A 21,250-nucleotide genomic window follows, 5' to 3' on the forward strand; every position below is an offset into this window, starting at 1 on the left:
ATGTGGTACGTGTACACGGCGGCATGATTATCGACAAGTGAGCAGTCAAAATTTGCACTGCTAGACGTGAAACCAAATGCTGAATTGTAGGCTCAAAGAAAATTACGATAGTGCTTTGCCTTCTTCTTCATCCCCTCCAACAGAGCATGAAGCAGTGCTGTAGGGTCGAGAAACGCCAACAACGCGACCTCGCCATCTTTGCAGCATAACTAGAACATTGGGTTTCGCTGACTAGAGGCAGGCTTGTTTTCTTGTAGCCACATATTTTATTGGCACGAAGCGCATGTTACAGTCATACCTCCGAGAAAAGGTGGTCGAACATTTGCCACATCGCGGGTATGATGGCGCCCGCCATCGAAGATTGTTGAGGACATCATTCCCGCCGCCTGCCACCGTCGTCGAAGATCGGGTGAAATTGCTTGAATTATCGTATTTTGTTTCTTCCTTCTTTCTCGTGTTTTATGTTGTCTCATCTCATTGCGTGTTTTTGTCACGTTCGCGACACGTCCCGTACTTCCTTCATCGTCGTCACGGGGAGGGATCCTTAGTCATTTTTTGATCCCCTCCATTATTCTCTTCTTCGTTGTTTCTCTTAGTTCTTTTATTTTTAATTTCCCCTTTACCTTGTAATGAGGGGGCCCAATATATAAGGGCCCCCTTAATGGACCCCTTTCTTTTTCTTTTGTTGACCCAAATTAGGGGTCCATTTTGAGCTCCCCCTTTATAAGGGAAGAGGGGGCACCCTAACAAGACAAACAAGGAATTCATCGTGAGATTTGTGTTGTTTTGTTTTCTTGGTCCCATCCCTCTTAGTAGAAGAGACAACGGGGAAGAGAGAGAGAGGCGGAGCTGAAGAAGCACAGAGAGGAAGGGAAAATCGGAAGATGGAAGAGATCCCGACTGGAAGAGCAGAGACCCACTGGAGTTGCCAATCGAGTGGATCCCTTCTCGACCTGCTTCCGCCAGATTGCAGTCGCTCCTCCCGAAAATGGTTTCAATCCTCCGACGGACTTGCAATTTTGAATTCTCTGACCATCTAAAACCAATGGGACTTTGTGTGGTCTATTCACCTTGCGCAATTGCCTCAATTGACGGATGCTGAGAAAATCAATCCCTCCAGCAACCCCAAGTCAGAAGGATTTTTCTGACGATCATTCATCCTGTGCGAGAGCTGGAATCAGTAGATGCTAAGAAATTTGCATTCCCCGGCCAACCCAAACCAACGGGATTGTCCGACGCCCATTCACCTTGTGCGATAGCCAGAATCGGCAGACACCGAGGACTCCACCGACCGGGCTGTTATTCTTAAGGGTCATCAGGTGGCATCACCCACCCGTCTGCGTTGTTCCCTACGGTGTTGATTTGGTCTGTGCCGTCTAATTTCAACGGCCACACCAGTCCTCGCCAGCACGCCTAACCCATACGCATCGGCCAAACCCGATCACCTCTCCGGGTTAGTCACTGATGGTGATAGCTGGGACGAATGGTGCCTGGTTGCGATGAATCATCAAGGATTGTGTGCCTCATCAATGACCCACGGTCATCGTGTGGCTGCCCAACTGCCGTTTTGGACATGATCCTGCCATTACTGGTGCCCGTTAACCTGCCATCGACCCTTCGACCCGCTCTGTCTACGTCAACTCATTGTTACGGATGTGACGTTGAGCTCCGGGTTCCCACTCGGGTCACTCCTGGCGCCGCACCTCCCTCACTCTCTCTCTTTTCTGACCTCCTATATCGCTCCAGCGCCGATACGCCAATCGAGCTGCCGTCCGCTCTCTAGCTCCTCTCCACCACACCCGCTTCGACCGCCGCCGACTGTCAACAAATTCTGCACCATGAGCCTGCCGACGAGGTATGCCATCCTATCACGTCACTCATTTACTTACCGCTTGCAGTATAATTTTGATTTGACTCCACCGCACTCTGGCTAGGTAGGTGAGAGAGGTTTTGAGAGAAAACTACAACATTCAAGTGTCTTACCAGTAAGACGGATGAGTACGTTTGTTACGTGCGAGCCCTACGGATAAATTCTGTTTGGCTGTAGACACCTTCGTCGCTCCGACGAGGTTCGAGAGGCCACTGTCACCGTCACTCGACGACCCCGTCCAAGCTTGGAGCACAGCACCTCCCTCGAGTTAGGGCCTGCACGTACGACACGTAGCGCACTCATCGTCGCATCGTAGTTACATCGACCGGTTAGGGTTCATTCGTCGAACGACGACACCGTCGAACGATGACACCGTCGACGTTCGATCCCACTATCTTTTATCGACACCGAGCCATCATACTCGGTGTCGACCAGACGACGTCTTAGATGACGTCTGACATCAAGGTAGCTACAAGAAGTGTCCTCACATTGTCTGATCCTGTCGATTGACGATATGCAATTTGTTTGGCCCGACGACTGCACTCAGTAGCGGGCGCAATCACCGTCCAGAAGGGTAAATGAATTCCTATTATTAGTAGTAGAGATTAGTAGTAGACATATATGTTTAAAATGAAATATCCAAAATGATACTGAGAGATATAATATTTCATTACTCAAACAGTAGAAGCATAGAAGGGCATATAAAAAATATTTCTTATTTTTTATGCCCATTTTCTATATTTTATTCATAAAAATATAAATATACTTTCTTGTCGTACTCTCTCTTAGATAAGACCTCAGGAGCAATATAATCAGGCATGGCGACCGTTGACTTCGGTTGTGAATGGAACACCGAAGACTAAATTCAAAATAGAAAAATAAACGAAAGATTAGAAGTAAAAATAGATAAATTCAAGGACGCAAACCTTGGAATATCCAAAATTGCAGATCTTCAATCTGGGAGCCAATGCCGTCAAGCATTGGAATATCCAAAATCACAGATCTTCAATCTGGAAGGGAGGTGAGGTCGTTGGAAAGGAATTGCTGTTGCCCAGTAGAGAAGAATTGATGGCAGGGAGGGAAGTGAGGTCGTCAGAAAATGAAGTGAAGGAGAGCAAATGAACGTGAGGTGCTTTTTCACAAATTTTCATTGTTTGCTGATGGCCCTTCCAGAAAAAGGTTTTCATGACAATGAAAACAGAAAATGGGTCTAACCCATTTGATTCCTTTAAGTGGGTCTCCGGACCCGTTCCTTGTCAGCCAATCAGCGTCTAGAAGGGTAAACTAATTCCTATTAATAGTTGTAGAGATGGGAGCACTAAAGAGTTAGGTGCATGTTTAGGGTGAGCAGTTAAATTTTAGGGTTTAGAGATGAAAGAGATCAGTATATACTAAAAACATTGAAGAAAAGATTGGGTAATAGTATGAAGGGGTAATTACATAGATGGGGAAATGGATAGAGAAGGGAAGGGAGGAAAAGAGATGGATACAGAGAGATAGGGTGACAGATTTAGATTGAGAAGGAAATGGATGGGTCAGGAGAGATCCATAGCAAATGTGCAAGGAAAACAAGGAGGGATAAAACAGGAAAAATCATGGAAGAGAGAGAGAGAGAGAGAGAGAGAGAGAGAGAGAGAGAGAGAGAGACGGAGAGAGAGTGACTCAGAGATAAAAGCAAGAGGGAGAGATGATATGGACAATCAGGGGAAGAGAGAGAGAGAATATGGCTCAGAGAAAAGAGCAAGAGGGAGAGAGGATATGGACAATAAGGTGGAAGAGAGAGAGAGAGAGAATATGACTCAGATAAAAGAGCAAGAGGGAGAGAGGATATGGACAATAAGGTGGAAGAGAGAGAGAGAGAGAATATGACTCAGATAAAAGAGCAAGAGGGAGAGAGGATATGGACAATAAGGGGGAAGAGATAGAGAGAGAGAATATGACTCAGATAAAAAAGAAAAAGGGAGAAAGGAAATGGACAATCTGCGGGAAGATAAGGGGAGAGAGAGAGAGAATACGACTCAGAGAAAAGAGCAAGAGGGAGAGAGGATATGGAGTGGGAAGATAGAGAGAGAGAGAGAGAGAGAGAGAGAGGGAGAGAGAGATCAATGGGAAAATATGGAGTTAAAAAGAAGGAAGGATCGGGCCAAAGTAGAAACCCAATAGAAGTTATTTTTAGATTAATAAGTTTAATAAGAGGGTTTTTATTCGTAGAAGTTAGAGAAAGATTAGAGAGAGATATAAAGAGATCAATAGCCTGGAAGGAATAAAATAGAAGGACGAAATTGGGGAAAAATCATAAAAGCCTCTTAGATGATAAATAAGAAGGAACTAAATTTCGAAGACCAAAGAGAAATCTAGAGATCGGCATATATAAGGAGATAAATAGATCACTTTTGAGATGTAGAAAAACATGATGAAAAAAATTGAATCCGACCATGAAATTCTTGAGAGAAAGACATAATTGACTCAACTAGGGAAGGGAATAAATTGACTAATAGAGGGCATTATACCGGTGGATGTCTTTTTTCTGAGCGAGGAGGCATTCTAGGATTCTGTCCTTGCAGAAGATGTGTTCCTTGGGGCAGCATAGAGGGGAGATGAAGGGCTTCAGGCAGAGGCTGCACACATTGAAGGGCTTGACCGAGTCTTTCCGAGTCGTTCCTTGTGCGTGTCATACCTAAGCTTCCTCTTCTCCTCGTACTTAAAGAACGCAAGGTCGTTGTTGTTCTTCGAGTGCCTCTACGGAATCTTAGAAGAAGAGTAAGAAACCCTAAACCGGCGCCAAATTCAGGATCCGAGAGCGGGAAGGATACGCGGAGCGAGAAAGGAATGATCTCTTCTAGCGAGCATTGTGAGCAGGCCCCCTCTTCTCTCTCACTCTCTCTCTTATCTTTCGCTCTCTTGTTAGCCAATCAGCGTCCAGAAGGGCACACTAATTCCTATTAGTAGTAGTAGAGATGTGTAGGAAGTCAGAGAAAAAAACTACAAATCAATGATGTTAGATAGTGTGACTATGGGGTTGTAATATTGGATTGTGATTGATTTGTGTTTAGGTGGGTTTCAGATATTGTGATGTTCATGGGTAGATCATTGGTGAAAGCCTGACTTATTTTGTATGAAAATTCTTGTATCATGGAAATGAAAAGCAGAAAATATTTGATGTTTTTGGGTAGATTTATAACATTAGACCATACAATTATTTTAATTTTAGGTGGGTTTCGGGTAAAGTATATTATATTCCTTTGTAAAAATGGTTGTTAGGAATTTTTTAACATTTTGGCTTTCCTCTTGGAGAACAGGGTTGAAATGGATTTTTTATTTAACCTCGTGTAAGAACCAAAATTATTATATATAAAAAATGAGATAATTTTTTTTAGAAACTTCAATTTATATGCTTGAGCAGGTTTTGAATCATATTTTGTATAAAATTACTTTTTCAGTCCAAGATGTTAAGAGTATCAAACTTATTTTGTTTATGGTGTTAGAAAAATCTTCCATAACCGTTTAGAAAACCTGTGGTGAAGGCTTTAATTCTTTTATATGAAAAGTCAGACAAACATTTTTTAGAAAATGCATACAAATGTTGTTTTTGGGAGGGTTTGAAATAAGATCATATGCCATTTTATGTATTTCTAAAAGGGTATAGTGAGACAATCCTTCTACCAGTTTTGTTTCCAGTGAAAGAAAATGTTTTTTCATTTGAGCCATAGTGAGCGCCAAAGTTATTTTGTACAAAAAGTTTGAGAAAATTTTGAAAATCTTCAAGTGATGTTTTTGGGAAGGTTATTATATTGAATCACATTTTTAGTTGTGATGATTAAACGTATTTTGTATACAAAATTGGAGAAAAGTTTCCATACAGCTCAGTAATGTGTAGATTTGTGATAATTTTTTTATTTTATTTTTATGTCAATTGTACAGTGGGATATGCGATTGATAGGGAGAGAGTAGGCTAGAAAGAGAGGAAGAAGATGAGTGGAGAAGGGTCAATGGCAGATAAAAAATGCTTCATAATCTTCAAATAATTAGAGAATTAATGAAAAAAATTATCTGGCTGATGTCTATGACCTCCTAGTTTGAAAACTTCTCAAAAATCAACTATGCTTGTTCCAGTTCTTCAAAGGTTGATCCTATGTGAGATCAAGTCAATGGGCAGATTGGTAAAAAACTTGGTCACACTGTCTATCAAAGATTATGTTAAGCTAAAATGAAAATATTTATTTTCTGATTCCTATTCGGTAAAACTGATTTTTATCATTATATAATCCTCCATAGAGTACTCATTCTAAAAGAATTGTTTCTAATAATGTCCAGCTTTTATTGTTATCACACTCTCATCATATTAGACATATGGTAATGATTTAACCTACAATATTACTGGATTGTAATTAAAGTTGATTTCTATGTAATATGCCTATTTAAAATAATATTTAAATAAGATTCTAATTCCGAGCAAAGGTTTTAATGATAGGCTGAATTTTAATCATAATGTGATTATCATCAGAACAAAATTACAATAGCAACCAAATCATATGTATGATCGGAATTTAATATTGATAACAATTGTATAATAATCTGAGTAAACATCTCATGGAGATATTTGATCAGGATGAGATAGTGGTTATATTATAATAACAATAACATGTTTTGATTTGAATCAAAATTTCATTATGCTCTAAGTTAAAGGATAGTCGAATTCACATTTTGAGCGAATCAGATATTTCATTGAAATCTGAGTTTCACAAATTTAATACTTAAGAATTCCATTATTATTCAGAATCGGTGTCTCATAAGGATCAATGAAGAGCCAGAAATCAAGATCAAATATGTCATTTAAGGCTTCTATCATATACAAAAATATTTATAATTTCTCTTACAAGCATTGGACGAACATGGGCAAATCCATATAGAGCAAGTATTGGATAAGTCAATTTAGTATTAATACGTTTTTTTTTTGGTTTTTAATATTTATTATATTGATCTAAGATAAATTAATCAAACCAAACTACAGAACATTAATTCTAAATTTTTTAAAATAATTAGAAAATAATTTTTTCTGTAATATAATTTATGCATAAACTGTAAAATTAATTAATTCTAAATTAATATCTTCACCAATGCTTTAGCAATGTGCAGTGACAATTGATGGCGTGTACATGAGTGGAGTGGAGCGGATGAAATAGATACGGCTGATGATTGCAACAAATATGATGGTGGATACATGCTAACAAGTGACGAAGCAAGGGCGAGTGATGACAATTTTACCCTCTCTGGTGCAATGGAGATAGAGGGAAATAGATGCCAATGAGTATCAGATTTGGAGGCGGTGTTCATGATAATCAAAACCTAGCATATCGACCATGATAAGCTAGGAAAAAGGAAGAAGAAATTAGTAAAAAAAAAAGATGAAGAACACACTTACCTCGTTATCATGTGCCCAACAGACTGAGTAGCACCTTTTCTTCATGTGTCTTAATCTGAATGTCCCTTCTTCAACCCTTGTACAAGAACAGACCCAAATGACATTTTGAATGAACAAATCACTCTGCTAAGCGTAATGAGGAAAAAAAATTAAGCATCCATTTTGACAAAGATGGGGAGTTCAATTAATAGATCCGAGAGTGCGGATAGAGAGAACAAGGAAAGAGGGTTAGATATTTGCATTTCAATCTATGACATCTAATTTTCTCTCTCCCCCAATTTGTGTGGCATTGCAATTGTGGACACATTTCTAGGAGCAGAAAAGTAAAAAAATGTATTTTGTATATTTACATAAATTCAAATGATATTTTATTGATTACAAGTTTTTTCATGAATTTAACATCGAAATTCCATAAAAAATACCATAAGTCCAGAAATATCAGAATACCATTATAAAACCCTTATAAAATTTGCATTCAATTTAAACAATTTTTCTTTATAGACTTATATCAGAAAATTTTGGACTTCATTCTTAAAATATAATAAATCACTTTATGCCTGAATAACATGGATATATGATAATTTCAATGAGAATAAACATATAAAATAAAAATAAATTACTATGAAAATTAGCATATTTATTTTGTTTATCAATTAGTGATCAGGATCAGATTCTGGTCATATTTTAATCTTGATAAGAGGTACTACAAGAGGCAGGATTCAGATTAAAAATTGAACACCATTAGAATTTCTATTGGTATGAATCGTACTCAAATCAAGCACAACTTGTGGTCAAGATATTGTTTCATTACTAGATGCTGACTGTTGACCAGAGATTATAATTAGAGGTTCAATTCTGATTAGAGTTTGACACTAATAAGAGTCATATTTTCTATATGAGTTTTCACTTGAATGGGATTTCTGATCTAGACAAGTTGGTGTCCAGATTCTGATCAGAATCATGGGTTGTGATCAAAGGTTCAATTATGATAAAGAAACTGATATTTAGCAGAGCCAAATTTTGATCATTGATGACATAAAATATGTATTGATAAATATGTGCTTTATGATTTATTTTAATAATATGAACAAAAATTATCACTTATTATGTTAAAAATCAAATTGACACTCATTTTTGTAATTGGTCCTAACTAATGGGTTTAATGATTTATGAACTAAGCTCACTTGATTCTCTTGGATCAAGTGGTTTATTTGTCTTATGATTCCTAGGGTTTTTTATTGTATGACAGGACTCAAGTAATTATGATATTAATGATTTATCAATGATGGAGTAGAGAGGGAGCTAAAGCACAATGAAGCTCATAATGTAGAAGGGCCAACCCGGATCCGAAAAGGAGCTAAAGTCCAATCAAAAGAAGGACATATTTTTAAAGAGAAATTCAAGTGTGTGGTCATTTTTCCTTTCCTATAATAAGGGGAAAAAATTGACACGCCAGATCATCAAATTCTGGCTACACTTTCTAGGTTGCTCGCATTAAGAATGTGGGATCCCTATTTGTACCCTTTTTCTCCCACATTGTAAATATCTCTGGATTTGTATCCCAAACTCTGTTTTGGCAGCCTTGATTGCAGCAGTAGTTCTTGGATCTACTCTATTCGAGTATGAGATGGATTGAAAAAGGAAACCAGATCATCAGATTTGGTGGAAACTAAAGAAGAATGCATCTTTGGCCCAGAAGGGAGGGACACTAGAAGTTGGTGCATTATAGTAATTCATGCCTTCCACATTCAAGTTTTGTAGCATGGTTCTTATATGATAGCCAAGATCAAGGGCTTTCCAACACCGTAAAAGGTGCTAAATTTTTTTTCTTAATACTACGGTTGGGATTAAGGCATCATTCATAATACTATGGTTGCAAGTATGTGCAGAAACCAGGATAATTACATAACCATGATGGGTAGTTTTGTAATGTGACATGCCCATGTGGACCTATAAAAGATGGTTGTGATCCCTGGATTAGGCAGTACATGAGATTTTCCAGCCCCCATTTGCATTAGAGGAACTGGTCTCCAATGCTGTGATCCAGAAGACTCATTCTAATCCTTCAAACAATGATGGACTCTGGTATTCCATTCTCTTTTATAGTTCAGTAGTTGAACTTTGTGAGTACTTCTACTAGCATTGAAAGTCATTAGATCATGGTTGAAAAAAGTGACCTTTAAAAAATAATTCGTCCTTTCTCGTTTATTAGCATAATCTCAATTATCATTTTCATCATTATGCAGAAACTTAGAATTAGGAGGTATTTATTCTATTTTTTTGTGTGGAACCATGTATAATGGGAGATTATTCTACTTTAATGTTGTCTTAAAATTGCTGAATACAATTGGAATATTCCTTGCTCCCTGAAGTAAATTCTTCATTCTGTATTACCAATCAACACTGTATTCTCCACCCTTAAAAGGAATTTTGAAATATCCAAACTTCACTTTAAGGATTCTTGTAACCTTTTTTCAATTTAAATCATATAGCTTCTCTATTTGATGTCCATTAAAAATAATTGTCTTTCTAACCACAAAAAAATATTTATAGATGATGCTATCATCAATCAGTAGAATTCTGAAAATTCACAACTCCATGTCCTTTACATCACAAACAAAATTTGTTGGTGTGTTCCTTGCAGTAAAAGACATAGAATATCTATTTCTCCTAAATTTTGAACTTGTACAAAAAGAGTGAATACCCAAGATGGTTCATTCAATATGGAAGAAGCAAAGGAGACCCTATATTGGGCATGTTCACTTATGGCCCAACTCTGGTAACAACAGATAAGGATCATGGATGAACATGACAGAAAAACAAAGATTTGTTTCTCATCTGTGCAGGCAGAAATAAGTCCCCCCAATCATCATCAGTCTCAACGACCACCTGAGCATGTCTGTCATCCGGTCCGTTTCAGTTTTTGGCACGAGTCTACAAATGGACGGATGATGGGAATGGAAAGGAACAGACTGTGGACAGATGACAGGGATTCTGAAGGCCTTCGAAATGGCTGTCTGAGTTTTGAAGATGATACTGCACTAACAACTATGATGAGTGCCGGTGACAAGTCATCGTCATCAGCAACAGTCTGATAATGAGTTGTCATCATCAGAAGCAACAACGATGACAAGAAGCTAGAGCTGACACATCATCGTCATCAACACTGCAACAAGTCAATTTTATCATCATCAAAGCCATCAGTACTGCAATGATGAATTGTCATCGTCATCATCATCAATGGTTTGATGATGAATCATCATCGTCATCATCATCTACAGCATTGATGACAACAACGATGATGATGAACATTGTCGTCGCCAACAATAAGTTGCCTTTGTTGGTTACAAGTCATCATCAACACTGTCATCATCAATGGCAAGGAGGGAGATAGGTCTTCATCATCAACAACAGTTCAATAAGGATACATTATCATTAATGGTTCATCATCATAGTCAACGGGATGACAGTCCAGCTGATGATGTTATGAAAACATGTATTACAAAGACGAATAGTTTGTGTCATAAACATTCCAACTTGATAGTAATGCAAGTTTTGTATCCAATTCAGAAAGATTTCCATCTGTCATCAAGCATTAACGGGCATCCTCCAGCATCATCAGATCTCCATCCATCATCAACCATCTACCATTAGTAATCCAGACATTCCAACATCAGACTGATCCATCATTATACTGAACCATCCACCATCCACAGGGGATGGATGACGTGTTTAATAGCCCTTTCTAAAACGTAAGAGATCATTTTAAATTGAAAAGTAACCCTAAATTGTAGTCCTACCTTGGAAGGCTATCCTGCCCACCAATCATGTATCAACCAAAATCAAAAAGTCCGGACCAATGGATGGCACTCCATTGTCCGAGCTTCCCCACCTCATTCATGTTCACCACCACATCCAAGAGAAGCAACTAAAAGTCAATGGCGGCACCCACCCGAGGAGGAAAAGAGAGATATAGAGAGGGTTTAGTCCTACTTGAAGTAAACCGAGACGAGCGGGATGTCAATGTCATTATCATCATCATCCTCGCAGGCGACAACGACATCCAGGTGGCGGCGGTAGGGCGGCAAGTCGATCTTCGCCACGTCCTTGGCCACTTCAACCACCTTCCGGTCAAGCCTGTCCTTGTGCCTAGGGAACATGCTGTTATATAGCAGAGAAGTCCCACAGGAGATGCTGTAAGCGTTAAGCCCCCGGGTCTTGAGCCACCCGAGCAGCTCCCTCAGAGTCAGGTCCTGGTGGACGGACCAGCGGTCCCACACAGTCCATGCCATGTCCTGGTGTTTGACCAGCTTGGGCGGGACTGGTTCGGACATGGTCAGCATGGGCAGGGCCAGGTTGGCGAAGGTGTTGCGGTAGTCTTCGACCTTGTGGCCGCCGTCCAGGACCTTGTAGAGCTCGAGACAGACGAGGCCAGTAGCCATGGAGGTGGATGTGGCGATGGCAGGGATGATCCTCCCAGCTATGAACTTGGCCTTCAGTTTGTCCACCTCCGGAATGCTGTAGTTTCTTGCCCTCATGTTTGCCAGCCCCGCGATCAGATCCATGTGGTAGTTTGTGTCATCATCCTGTGATGTTTTGAATCCATGCAAGTGATAAGAAATTGTTGTTGAAAGTTGATGAATAATCAATGAAATTACTATAACAAGGATTGTTTAAATGAAGGAGAATGTGAGTATAGGAGAGATTAAATATAACCTACGTCAGGAGTATTTTTCCTACTTAGCAGGTTGGGTAGTTGTTATAGATCGATCAAGAAAAACTAATCAGATGGTTGTAAAAACCCAATGAGTAATTGATGAAATTCGCAAGGATGATGAAACGAATTGGAGTAAAGAGAAAGTAACTTAAAGAGAGATGAGATACATCATCGTGTCAGGGGTATTTTCGTCATACGCAGCCACAATAATTTGTGACATCGTCCAAACATGTTAAATCCACGCAATCAAATGGGCAGGTTACTTACTGATCATTGGTCAACGATAAGAAATGGTAATTAAAAGTTGATGAATAATAGATGAAATTACTAGGACAATGATTGATCCAACGATACGTATCCCCGAGAATGTTACTTTAGAATAAAAATCAATTATTACGAAATAATTCGACTAGTAGCAAGTATATACATCTGGTAGTTTGCGTCCTCGTCCTAAGATGATGAATCTGAGCAAGCAAATTGTGGTTACTGATCATTAGTTAATGATCAGAAACTTATCAACCGGTGGTAGGAAATTGATAATACAACTAGAACATGGATGATGAAATGACTTGGATAATTAAAGAGAAATATTTTAAAATAATATGACTATAATGGTATAGTTGTAAATGGGAGATAGAAACCGACCTTCTCAAACTGGACGGGATTCATCCTGAACTTTGGGGGTAGTTTCTCAGAGCAGGCCTCGAGCTTACAGATCAAGTCGGCAATGACAGCGCTGTCATCGATTGAGGTCGCCGTGAGACTTGTGGCCTTCTCATCCGTCACAATCTTCACCCCTTTCTTTGGCTCAAAGTCTGGTACAATCACCTGGTCAACAGCAGCCGCCAGCTTGTCGGGATTACTACCCCAATCCGGGACTGTTATGCCAAAATTTTCAGCCCTGAGCATGGCCCCAGCCATTATAAGGCGCAGGTGTGAGGGATCCCTGGAGGAAAACTGAAGGGGCCGCGGGAAGCGCTTGGGAGCCGACCAGAACGGTGCTCCAGTGCTTGTAACTGAATCCTCCGGGAATGTGAAGGTCAACTGCTTCACCCGGTTGAAGAAATAATCCTCAAATCTGAAAGGTTCAATGGACGTTGCAATTTAAACATCACAACAAATTATAATAAACAACTCGAAAATGAACGTAATTAACAGATATATAAAATAGATTACAGAAGATATATTGTTGCCTGTCAGAATAAATAAATTAGGAAACAGGGATCAGGGAATTCGAAGCAGCACAAATCAAGCTCACACTTTTATAAACATAAGGAATCTATTGACTAGGTAAATGAAAGATAATCAGAAAAAAGGGCAGAGGAGCATACTTGAATCGAGCCCAGGTGATGCAATCCTGAAAGTTCTCACATCTCTCCCTGTCCAGGCACTCCACCACACGCTCTAGCAGATCTCTAGCCTGTGCATCCCCCGCGCTCCTCATCGAAGCAGCATACTCACTAGGGTTTGACAGGAACTTGTTTACCTCGTTGGGCATTTTCTCCAACAACCCTTCAAATTCTGACCTTGCCCATGTCAAACAATGGTCAATGTTGTGCGGAAACGAGTGGACCGTGCACATCGGCGCCTGCTTCTCCGGCGGGTCTCTTGACGCTCCGTAGTTCTCTGTCAGATGTGGTATCACCATCTGGGTGTTGCACAGCGCCCCCAGAGTGCCAGACTCCAGCAAAGGCTTCTGGAAGTAGACGCATCTCTGGTCAACATAGAGTCTGGCGTTGATGTTGTCCAGTGCGTTGACCACCACATCGAGGCCCTCCCAGAACGAATCATCAAACACATTCTCCGTCTCAGGATTCACCCTGTTCTGAAGAGCCTCAATATGGAGCTTAGAATTTATGGTAGACGCCACCGAGGCTGCGACCGTGGACTTTGCCTGCCCGATGTTCCAGTCGCGAAAGAGGAATTGACGGCTCAGATTACTCTTCTCAATGACATCATCGTCTGTGATAACCAGCTTTCCAGACTGACTGCAGGAGACCCCCATCAAAGCCAGGTTCTTCAGAAACTCACATCCCAGGGCACCAGACCCAACAACAAAGACCTTTGCCCCTTCCAGCTTTTTCTGCAACTTGGATCCAAAAACAGAGATCTGGGCATCGTAGCGGCTGTTCACCGAAAGTAGGTCAACGGCTGATAAAGCCTCAGTGGGAAGAGATTCCACAGAATCAAAGTAAAAAAACTGCAAAAGCCAACAAAGCAAAACGATTTAGAGAGAAAGAGAGAAAGATAGAGGATAGATGTCAAGGTACAGAGAGAAAAGCAAACTTCACCTGAAAGAGAGGATGGAATTTCCCAGAGCAAGCTTTGACCACTTCTTGGCCTACAATACCCCCAAAGATGGCGGCCATAGGATTCAATGCAGCCCTAGAACCACTGGCAAAATGGCGTAATATCTTCTCATTCATCTCTTCTAGCCGCCCCTCACCCATACTATCGTTAATGCTTCTAGCCAACTCAATTAACTGCTGAGCATCATCATCGGAGCCGGGATAGGGAAATCGTCCGAGATCACTTCTAAATTTGTCCAGGGCCTGAAACGCCACATGTAACAGCTGGGGATGGTCAACCTTGGAAAAATCGCTCAGTAGAAAATCTCCAGGGTCAACCAGAGCCTCTCTCAAAGGCTTAAAATTCAGGAGCTTGGGCTGCTTGACTTGTGTGGCAATGCCACCTTTAATGTAGTGACCAAAGTTGGTCGTGTCCTGCTCGAGGCAGAAAGAGTATGGTCTGGCATTTTTCACTTTTCTTGGCTTGCCATCATTCAGCTCTGTCATACCCTCGACTTCTGAAAAGACAACCAGATCCCCATCCTGGAATTCAAGCCGCTCATCATCAACACAGGAGATAAGGGCCAAATTGTCATTAGAGATGGATGCAATGATCGCTGTGTGCGGGTCCTTGCCATCAACGTCAGTGACAGTAAACGAGGGGCCAAAGTCACAAAAGATGTTGCCGAAAAGACCTCGGATCTCAGATCTGATGAAAGCAATAGGAGGTTCATGATTGTGGCAGTAATCATCAAATTCTTTTGCTTTTTCAAGACTGATATCTGTGAATACCACTGCCTGAAAGACAAAGCATCAGTGTAAATACAAAACCGAGAGAAGAGGATATGAAGAATTGGGCAGTGTTCAAATCGTCTTTTAAATTCGTAGAAAAATTAACTCAAGCATTGAATCCAATATCAGGAACTGGTTGTGAACCAAGGTAGAAGGAATAAACCACTGAGGTATGACGCGAAACTGAATATCTTAATGATGAAACGAAGGACAGAATATAAACAAAAACAGATGTATAAAAGATTAACAAAGATCCATTCAAACTTGCATCCGAGGACAGACATGAGATAGAAAGATTCATCAATGACTCAGATTTCATGGGAAAATGATATAGCGTTCTTATGATTATATGTTACTTTCATCTGGCCAACTGAGACCGACCCATTTACAAATTCCAAAGTAGTCTCAATCCTGAATTTGAGAACAATCATGACCAACTTCTCAACCGAAACTTGTCAAATGGCCAAGCATTCTCGTTCTAGCTATACTGGCACCTCTCACCGAAAATTGCAACCATTTGATCTCGTTCATAGTGATATTTGGGGTCCCTCTCAGAAGATTACAAATGGAGGCAAAAGATGGTTTCTTACATTCATTGATGACCGTACTCGGATGACTTGGGTGTATCTAATGACTCAGGATTCGGAATCTGTCTCTTATAATCAATTTCTTTAAGATGATATCTCTTCAGTTTAATATGAATATCAAACGCTTCGGTCTGACAATGCTAAAGATTTTATTAATGACATCTTACATCAATTTTTTTTGGCACGCGGTGTTATCCATGAAACTTCATGCGTTAATACTCCCCAACAGAATGGGGTAGCCGAATGGAGAAATAGGCACCTATTAGAGGTTACTCGAGCCCTCCTCTTTGAGAACAATGCTCCCACTTTTCTCTGGGGAGACGCCCTCCTAACTGGTACCCATTTGATCAACCAGTGGTCCACCAGCACTTTGGGGGGGGAAGAGTCCTGTTGAAGAGATGGACTCCCATGTGCCTTTAGCTCATTGGAGACCTACTCTTCTGTTAAAGGTATTCGGGTGTACGGCTTATGTTCATATATTGTCTTCCCATAAATTTGCCCCCCAAGCACTGAGATGTATCTTTGTGGGATACTCAATGACTCAGAAGGGATACCGATGCTATGATCCCAGTGGAAAACAGTATTATGTCACCAAGGATGTCACCTTTGATGAAGATACCCCCTACTATCCCTCGGATAATACTCAATGTCAGGGGGAGCTATCCTTAGTCCAAGAACCCCCAGAAGACGCTACAGATAAAGAGGGTGGGCAACTCGTGCTCCAATGAACAACGAGGACAATCTGATCTGCAGGGACATGTGATTGACTCATCTCAACACGCAACTCCCAACCCACAGGTTCCTCCTATCAAAGATTTCAGCCATGTTTACACCAGAAGAAAACCAACAGCCAGTACGGAGGTGTACACTCTTCTCACTGGTCTTGTTGGATCTGTAACTAAGGGACGATATCCGATTCAACAGTATGTTCGTCCATCTCGTCTCTCAATTCCTTATCAACTTTTTCTGTCTATAGTGGGTTCAATTTGGCCTCCAACTACAGTATCAGAAGCTTTATCAGACCCAAATTGGAAGCTAGCTATGGAGGAAGAGATGGTGGTGCTTCAAAAAAATCATACTTGGACGTTAGTTGAACTTCCACAAGGAAAAAAAACAGTGGGCTGCCGTTGGGTGTTCACTGTCAAGTACAAGGAAGATGGAGACATAGAACGGTACACAGCACGGCTAGTGGCTAAAGGATATACTCAAACGTTTGGAGTGGACTATGGCGAAACCTTTGCTCCAGTGGCCAAAATGAACACAGTTAGACTTCTTGTCGCCTTAGTTGCTATCAAGGATTGGGAATTGCATCAACTAGATGTTAAAAATGCTTTTCTACATGGTAATCTTGAAGAAGAAATTTATATGGATATCCCTGCTGGCTATAAGACAGCTCAGAATGCAGCTCTAGTGTGCAAACTGCATAAAGCTCTTATGGCCTCAAACAGTCCCCACGAGCCTGGTTTGGGGAATTAACCAAGGCCATGCGTCATATGGGATTCATGCAAAGCAATGGCGATCGTACTCTTTTGATTAAACATACCCAAGTCGGAGTCGCTATATTACTTGTGTATGTTGACGATACTGGCGATGTAACCTCTGATGAACATTCCTGTTCTCGAAGCTACATGGAAAACTGAGTTGGAAATTTTCATTACTCAGTTTGAGGGAAAGGGAGAGGGGCCCCATTAATCTGTCTTCTACAAATGTAAAAAACATTTATCGGGCTCATCGGATCAGTCATATCACTGGTGTACTTGGATTGCATTTAAGCAACCATTATTCACAGAATAATGATTTCTCTTCAGCCTTATGAGAATTGTAAGCTTCATAAACTTCAAGGCTTGGTGACACATTTGGATCATCAGATGACATAAATGGTTCATAGAAAGGATTCCGTATAAGTGAAATTCTCCACATCAAAGATGACCACAACTCAAATACAACCTCACCGCCTTAAAAACAAAGAATGAAATATGAAGAGAGATTACCATTTGACGGTAGAATAAATTAATAAGAATAATTTATTACCCCTTGTGGTTGACTAAAGATGCTAAAACTGATGCTAATTCATGACACATTAACTTAAAAATCATAAAAAATAATTCAAGAATAGCAAAGCTTTGAAAACGAGCGGGAAATGCATTGCATCAAAAGTTAAACATGCAAAACAGTATCATTTCGTATAAGCTGCAAAGATTACATAAACATAAGACACTACACTGTTCGAAACTAGGAAAACATTGCTCCTTGTAAAACGAGAGAAGCACCAAATCCTAAATCAAGGTACATTAAAGTCTTTTTTTGAAAGAAGACACAATAAAATCTTGATAGAATTGATCACTGTAAAAGGAAAAAACATGACCGTTCCGAACAAGAGCATAAAAACATCACGGCAGATATCCGCATCAAAATAATTAATAATCAGACCCTAAAAACTCATTTTTTTCTAAATATCCAGATACGAAAAAACCCTGCCTACCCGATTCAGATCAGGAAATTATAAAAGTCGCACTGGGCTGTTAGTAAGCACACGGATAAAAGAATCATGGAACTAAATAGTTATTACGACGGCAAAAGAAGAAGAAAATAATTGTAGTAGCAACACAAGTTCATACTACAGTTCCAATGAGGTGGATATAGATGAATCAGCATGAGACCCAAAAACTTCATGTTTTGAGCAGCCACGCCCAATATGACAGAAAGGCAACACAACCAAAAAGTGACGCTAACCTGGAAGCCAGAAAGTTGCTCCTTTGTTAGCTTTTTCGTGAGGGTATTAATCTCCACCGCGTTGTTGAGTTCCTGAAGCTTCTGGACACAAGATAGAGCCCTGTTCTTTCCAACATCGTCCTCCGATAAAAAGAAGTTACTTGACAGGTCCCATAGTTCCACAGATTCTTCATCATGCAATGTAACAGATTTCACTCCAGCCAAAACAAGATTCTTGGCTGAAACATATATTGTGAACTCAGTTTTGCAAGCTTCCCAGTCATTCATTGGAGTAAAGGGTAATTTCAACATATTATCATAAAAAATTGAAGAGCATGTTGTTCAAAAAAACTTCGCGATATAATTGACCAATTTGACCAAAGGCGCATCATCAAAGTTTTCACAAAGTGAGGTAGAGTCGACAGTTAGCTTATCTATTGACATCACATCGAATAATTAAAATTATGGAACATGGTAATTATAACAGGGAAGTTAACTTTTCGATTAAGCTCTCAAAAGCATGTTCTTCAGTTCTTGATGGTTGACTTACATTGCATGGAAGAACTAAAATTCATGGAGCAAGATAATTTTAACAGCACTGAATTGAAGAGCACGATTTAAAGAGGTTAATCGAAAAGTTATGGTACCTACAAGCAAAAAAGAAAGGTTAAAGATTCATAATGGGTAATCGAAAAAGCCGACTATCACGAATCGAAGAACAGAAATTAATGTATTAATCAAACAAGTGTTCTTGCAATTTAAATTGTAAAGCTGGCTCACCTATCTCGGCACCAAGTCCATTGATCCCAGAGATGAGAACGTTGGCTGCAAACAATCGACGCATCGTCTCCCTCCCATACACCGCCAGCTGCCGGCTGTGAAGATCCTCGTCGATCTCGGGAGGATTATTACCATTAGTCTCGCAGTCCATGGCGCTCGGCGGGTGATGGTCGGCGGGTGATGCGGACGAGATGAAGCAATCACTCTTCTGCTTCTTCAAGTAGATGTCTCCCGCAACTACGTCGGCCACAGCTTCTCCAACAGTTCTCTTATTTGGAAGCATATAGAGCGGTACGCTGTCAAAATCCGACCAAAAAACAGATCAGAATCAAGAACACAGCCGAGAAAAATCAAAATTTTGCCCTAATTTCACCGACCCAGCAGAACAACCAGGGCAAGAAGGATCAAAGAACGTACGTAAGCACGTAATAAAATCAAAAAACCTGCAGCTCCAACCCACAGTTCCTCGTTCTTGCGATTCGATTCCTTGTAGCCTGCAAAAAAAAGCTCAGCTCTCTTCGTCTACAGACAACTTCTGCCCTCTTCTTGTGCCCTTTTATTAGGGTTTTGGAGAAGCGTCTTCCATTATTGGGGCATTTTCGTCAAGCCCAGGAACCCTACTCTGAACCAGAGAGAAAACTAGAGAGAGAAAGGAACAGAAAGAGAGAGAGAGAGAGAAAGAGGGAAGATGAGGATGGATTGAGCCTGCTGGTGCAGAGCAAGGTGGGCTGAGTATTAATAGGAGAACATTCATGAGGGTATTTCTGTAATTGCATAGTTTTGGGAGTTGGTCCTGAGTCTTATATACTGATGATGGTGGGCTTATGAGCTTTAGGTTGGCCTATCAGTTATGTTATCAAGATGAGAGTGGAGAGAGAAGTGTACTATTTTTAGTTAATAATTATGTGTCTTCCAACTATGGGTTGCCTAGCGATATACGTTTTCATTAACCTTGGTGTCGTCACTGCCACATTTTTATCAAGCCCTCGAAGCCCCCCCAAACCTCTTTATTAGAGACATATGGAGAGAGAGAGAGAGATGATGATGATGATGATGATGATGATGATGATGATGATGATAATGATGCTGATGGGAAAAGGCTTGTGAAGAGGAAGCTCAAATGAAAGGTAAGATCATCTCTTGAGGCTGTTTCTACATTTACACATCCAGGCTCCAACAAGACAAAAGTGGAGAAAGAAGTTCTTTTCACAAGTATTCAGTGTCTTTTTGTGAAGGGCTTCTAGAGCTTTGGGATGTCCCATTAGCTTCATCTAGAAAACTAGAGAAAATATTCTATTTTTTACATATCATGTATTTCACAGTAATTATCTTAAATATTTGGTGTCGTTTGATGCTTGAGTAGTTTATCAAACGGGCTTACATGACTTTTAATTTACTTCATAGTTTTGTTATGAAAATAAACAAATTTAAAGCTAAGATCACATAATAGTTTTTTTATATGCAGATCTTCAAACTGGTACTTTCCCAAATGTGTAATACCCTCTTCTTTCTAGTGGATCATAATTGAATCATGCATGCTTTTTGAGCAAGATAAGGAAAGTTATAAGGAAAGTTTTAACTTTATTGTTTATGTTTATAATGAAGTCCAATGTATTTTCATTAATATTGTGTGATATTTATAATGAAGTCCATGAATTCATGCAATGACCTAGTGAATTACAATGATATCATAATACAATGTTCACTGGTATTTAAACATGTATCCATGATTTCATGCTTGATGGATGCTCAAGATGGACATTGGACAATATAGAAAGTATGACACTATTTGATATTTACTTATACAATAATTTTGGTTGATCTTTTGAGAAAGAGTTCACTGAATTGATCAATACAAATACATGAATGATATTATACCTAAAGGTAAATTAGGTTGATGTCATAGTCATATAAGTGATCTGTCGACTTGAGACACCAAGGACATCTTTTGCATGAACAGCTATGTTTTGACCATATCATGGGATCGAACCATGTCTTTGCTCATACATAAAAAAATACATGAAGGTGATTTAATGGTCAAGATAGGATCGTCGGCCCTTCATAGAAGAGAAGCTTGATTCG

At 40.0% G+C, this 21,250-nt stretch overlaps 1 protein-coding gene across 3 annotated transcripts; it reads right to left on the reverse strand.

Moving 5' to 3' along the window:
• Positions 1 to 11,055: 11,055 nt before the first annotated feature.
• UBA1 (ubiquitin-activating enzyme 1) lies at positions 11,056 to 19,883 on the reverse strand. 3 transcript variants are annotated; one of them, XM_078590925.1, is made up of 7 exons: positions 19,612 to 19,883; positions 19,169 to 19,464; positions 18,410 to 18,627; positions 14,301 to 15,095; positions 13,341 to 14,209; positions 12,655 to 13,087; positions 11,056 to 11,878 (listed from the first exon to the last, which is right to left on the reverse strand). In XM_078590925.1, the coding sequence occupies exons 2-7, from the start codon at positions 19,449 to 19,451 to the stop codon at positions 11,282 to 11,284; spliced, it is 3,195 nt and encodes a 1,064-aa protein (XP_078447051.1). In that variant the 5' UTR covers positions 19,452 to 19,464; positions 19,612 to 19,883; the 3' UTR covers positions 11,056 to 11,281. The 3 variants fall into 3 exon arrangements, with proteins under 3 accessions (XP_078447051.1, XP_078447049.1, XP_078447050.1); XM_078590923.1 differs by having other exon boundaries at positions 19,586 to 19,883; XM_078590924.1 differs by having other exon boundaries at positions 19,546 to 19,883.
• Positions 19,884 to 21,250: the final 1,367 nt, after the last annotated feature.

The sequence above is a fragment of the Wolffia australiana genome, chromosome 19, assembly GCF_029677425.1.
Source record: "Wolffia australiana isolate 7733 chromosome 19, ASM2967742v1".
Classification (NCBI taxonomy): Eukaryota; Viridiplantae; Streptophyta; class Magnoliopsida; order Alismatales; family Araceae; genus Wolffia; species Wolffia australiana.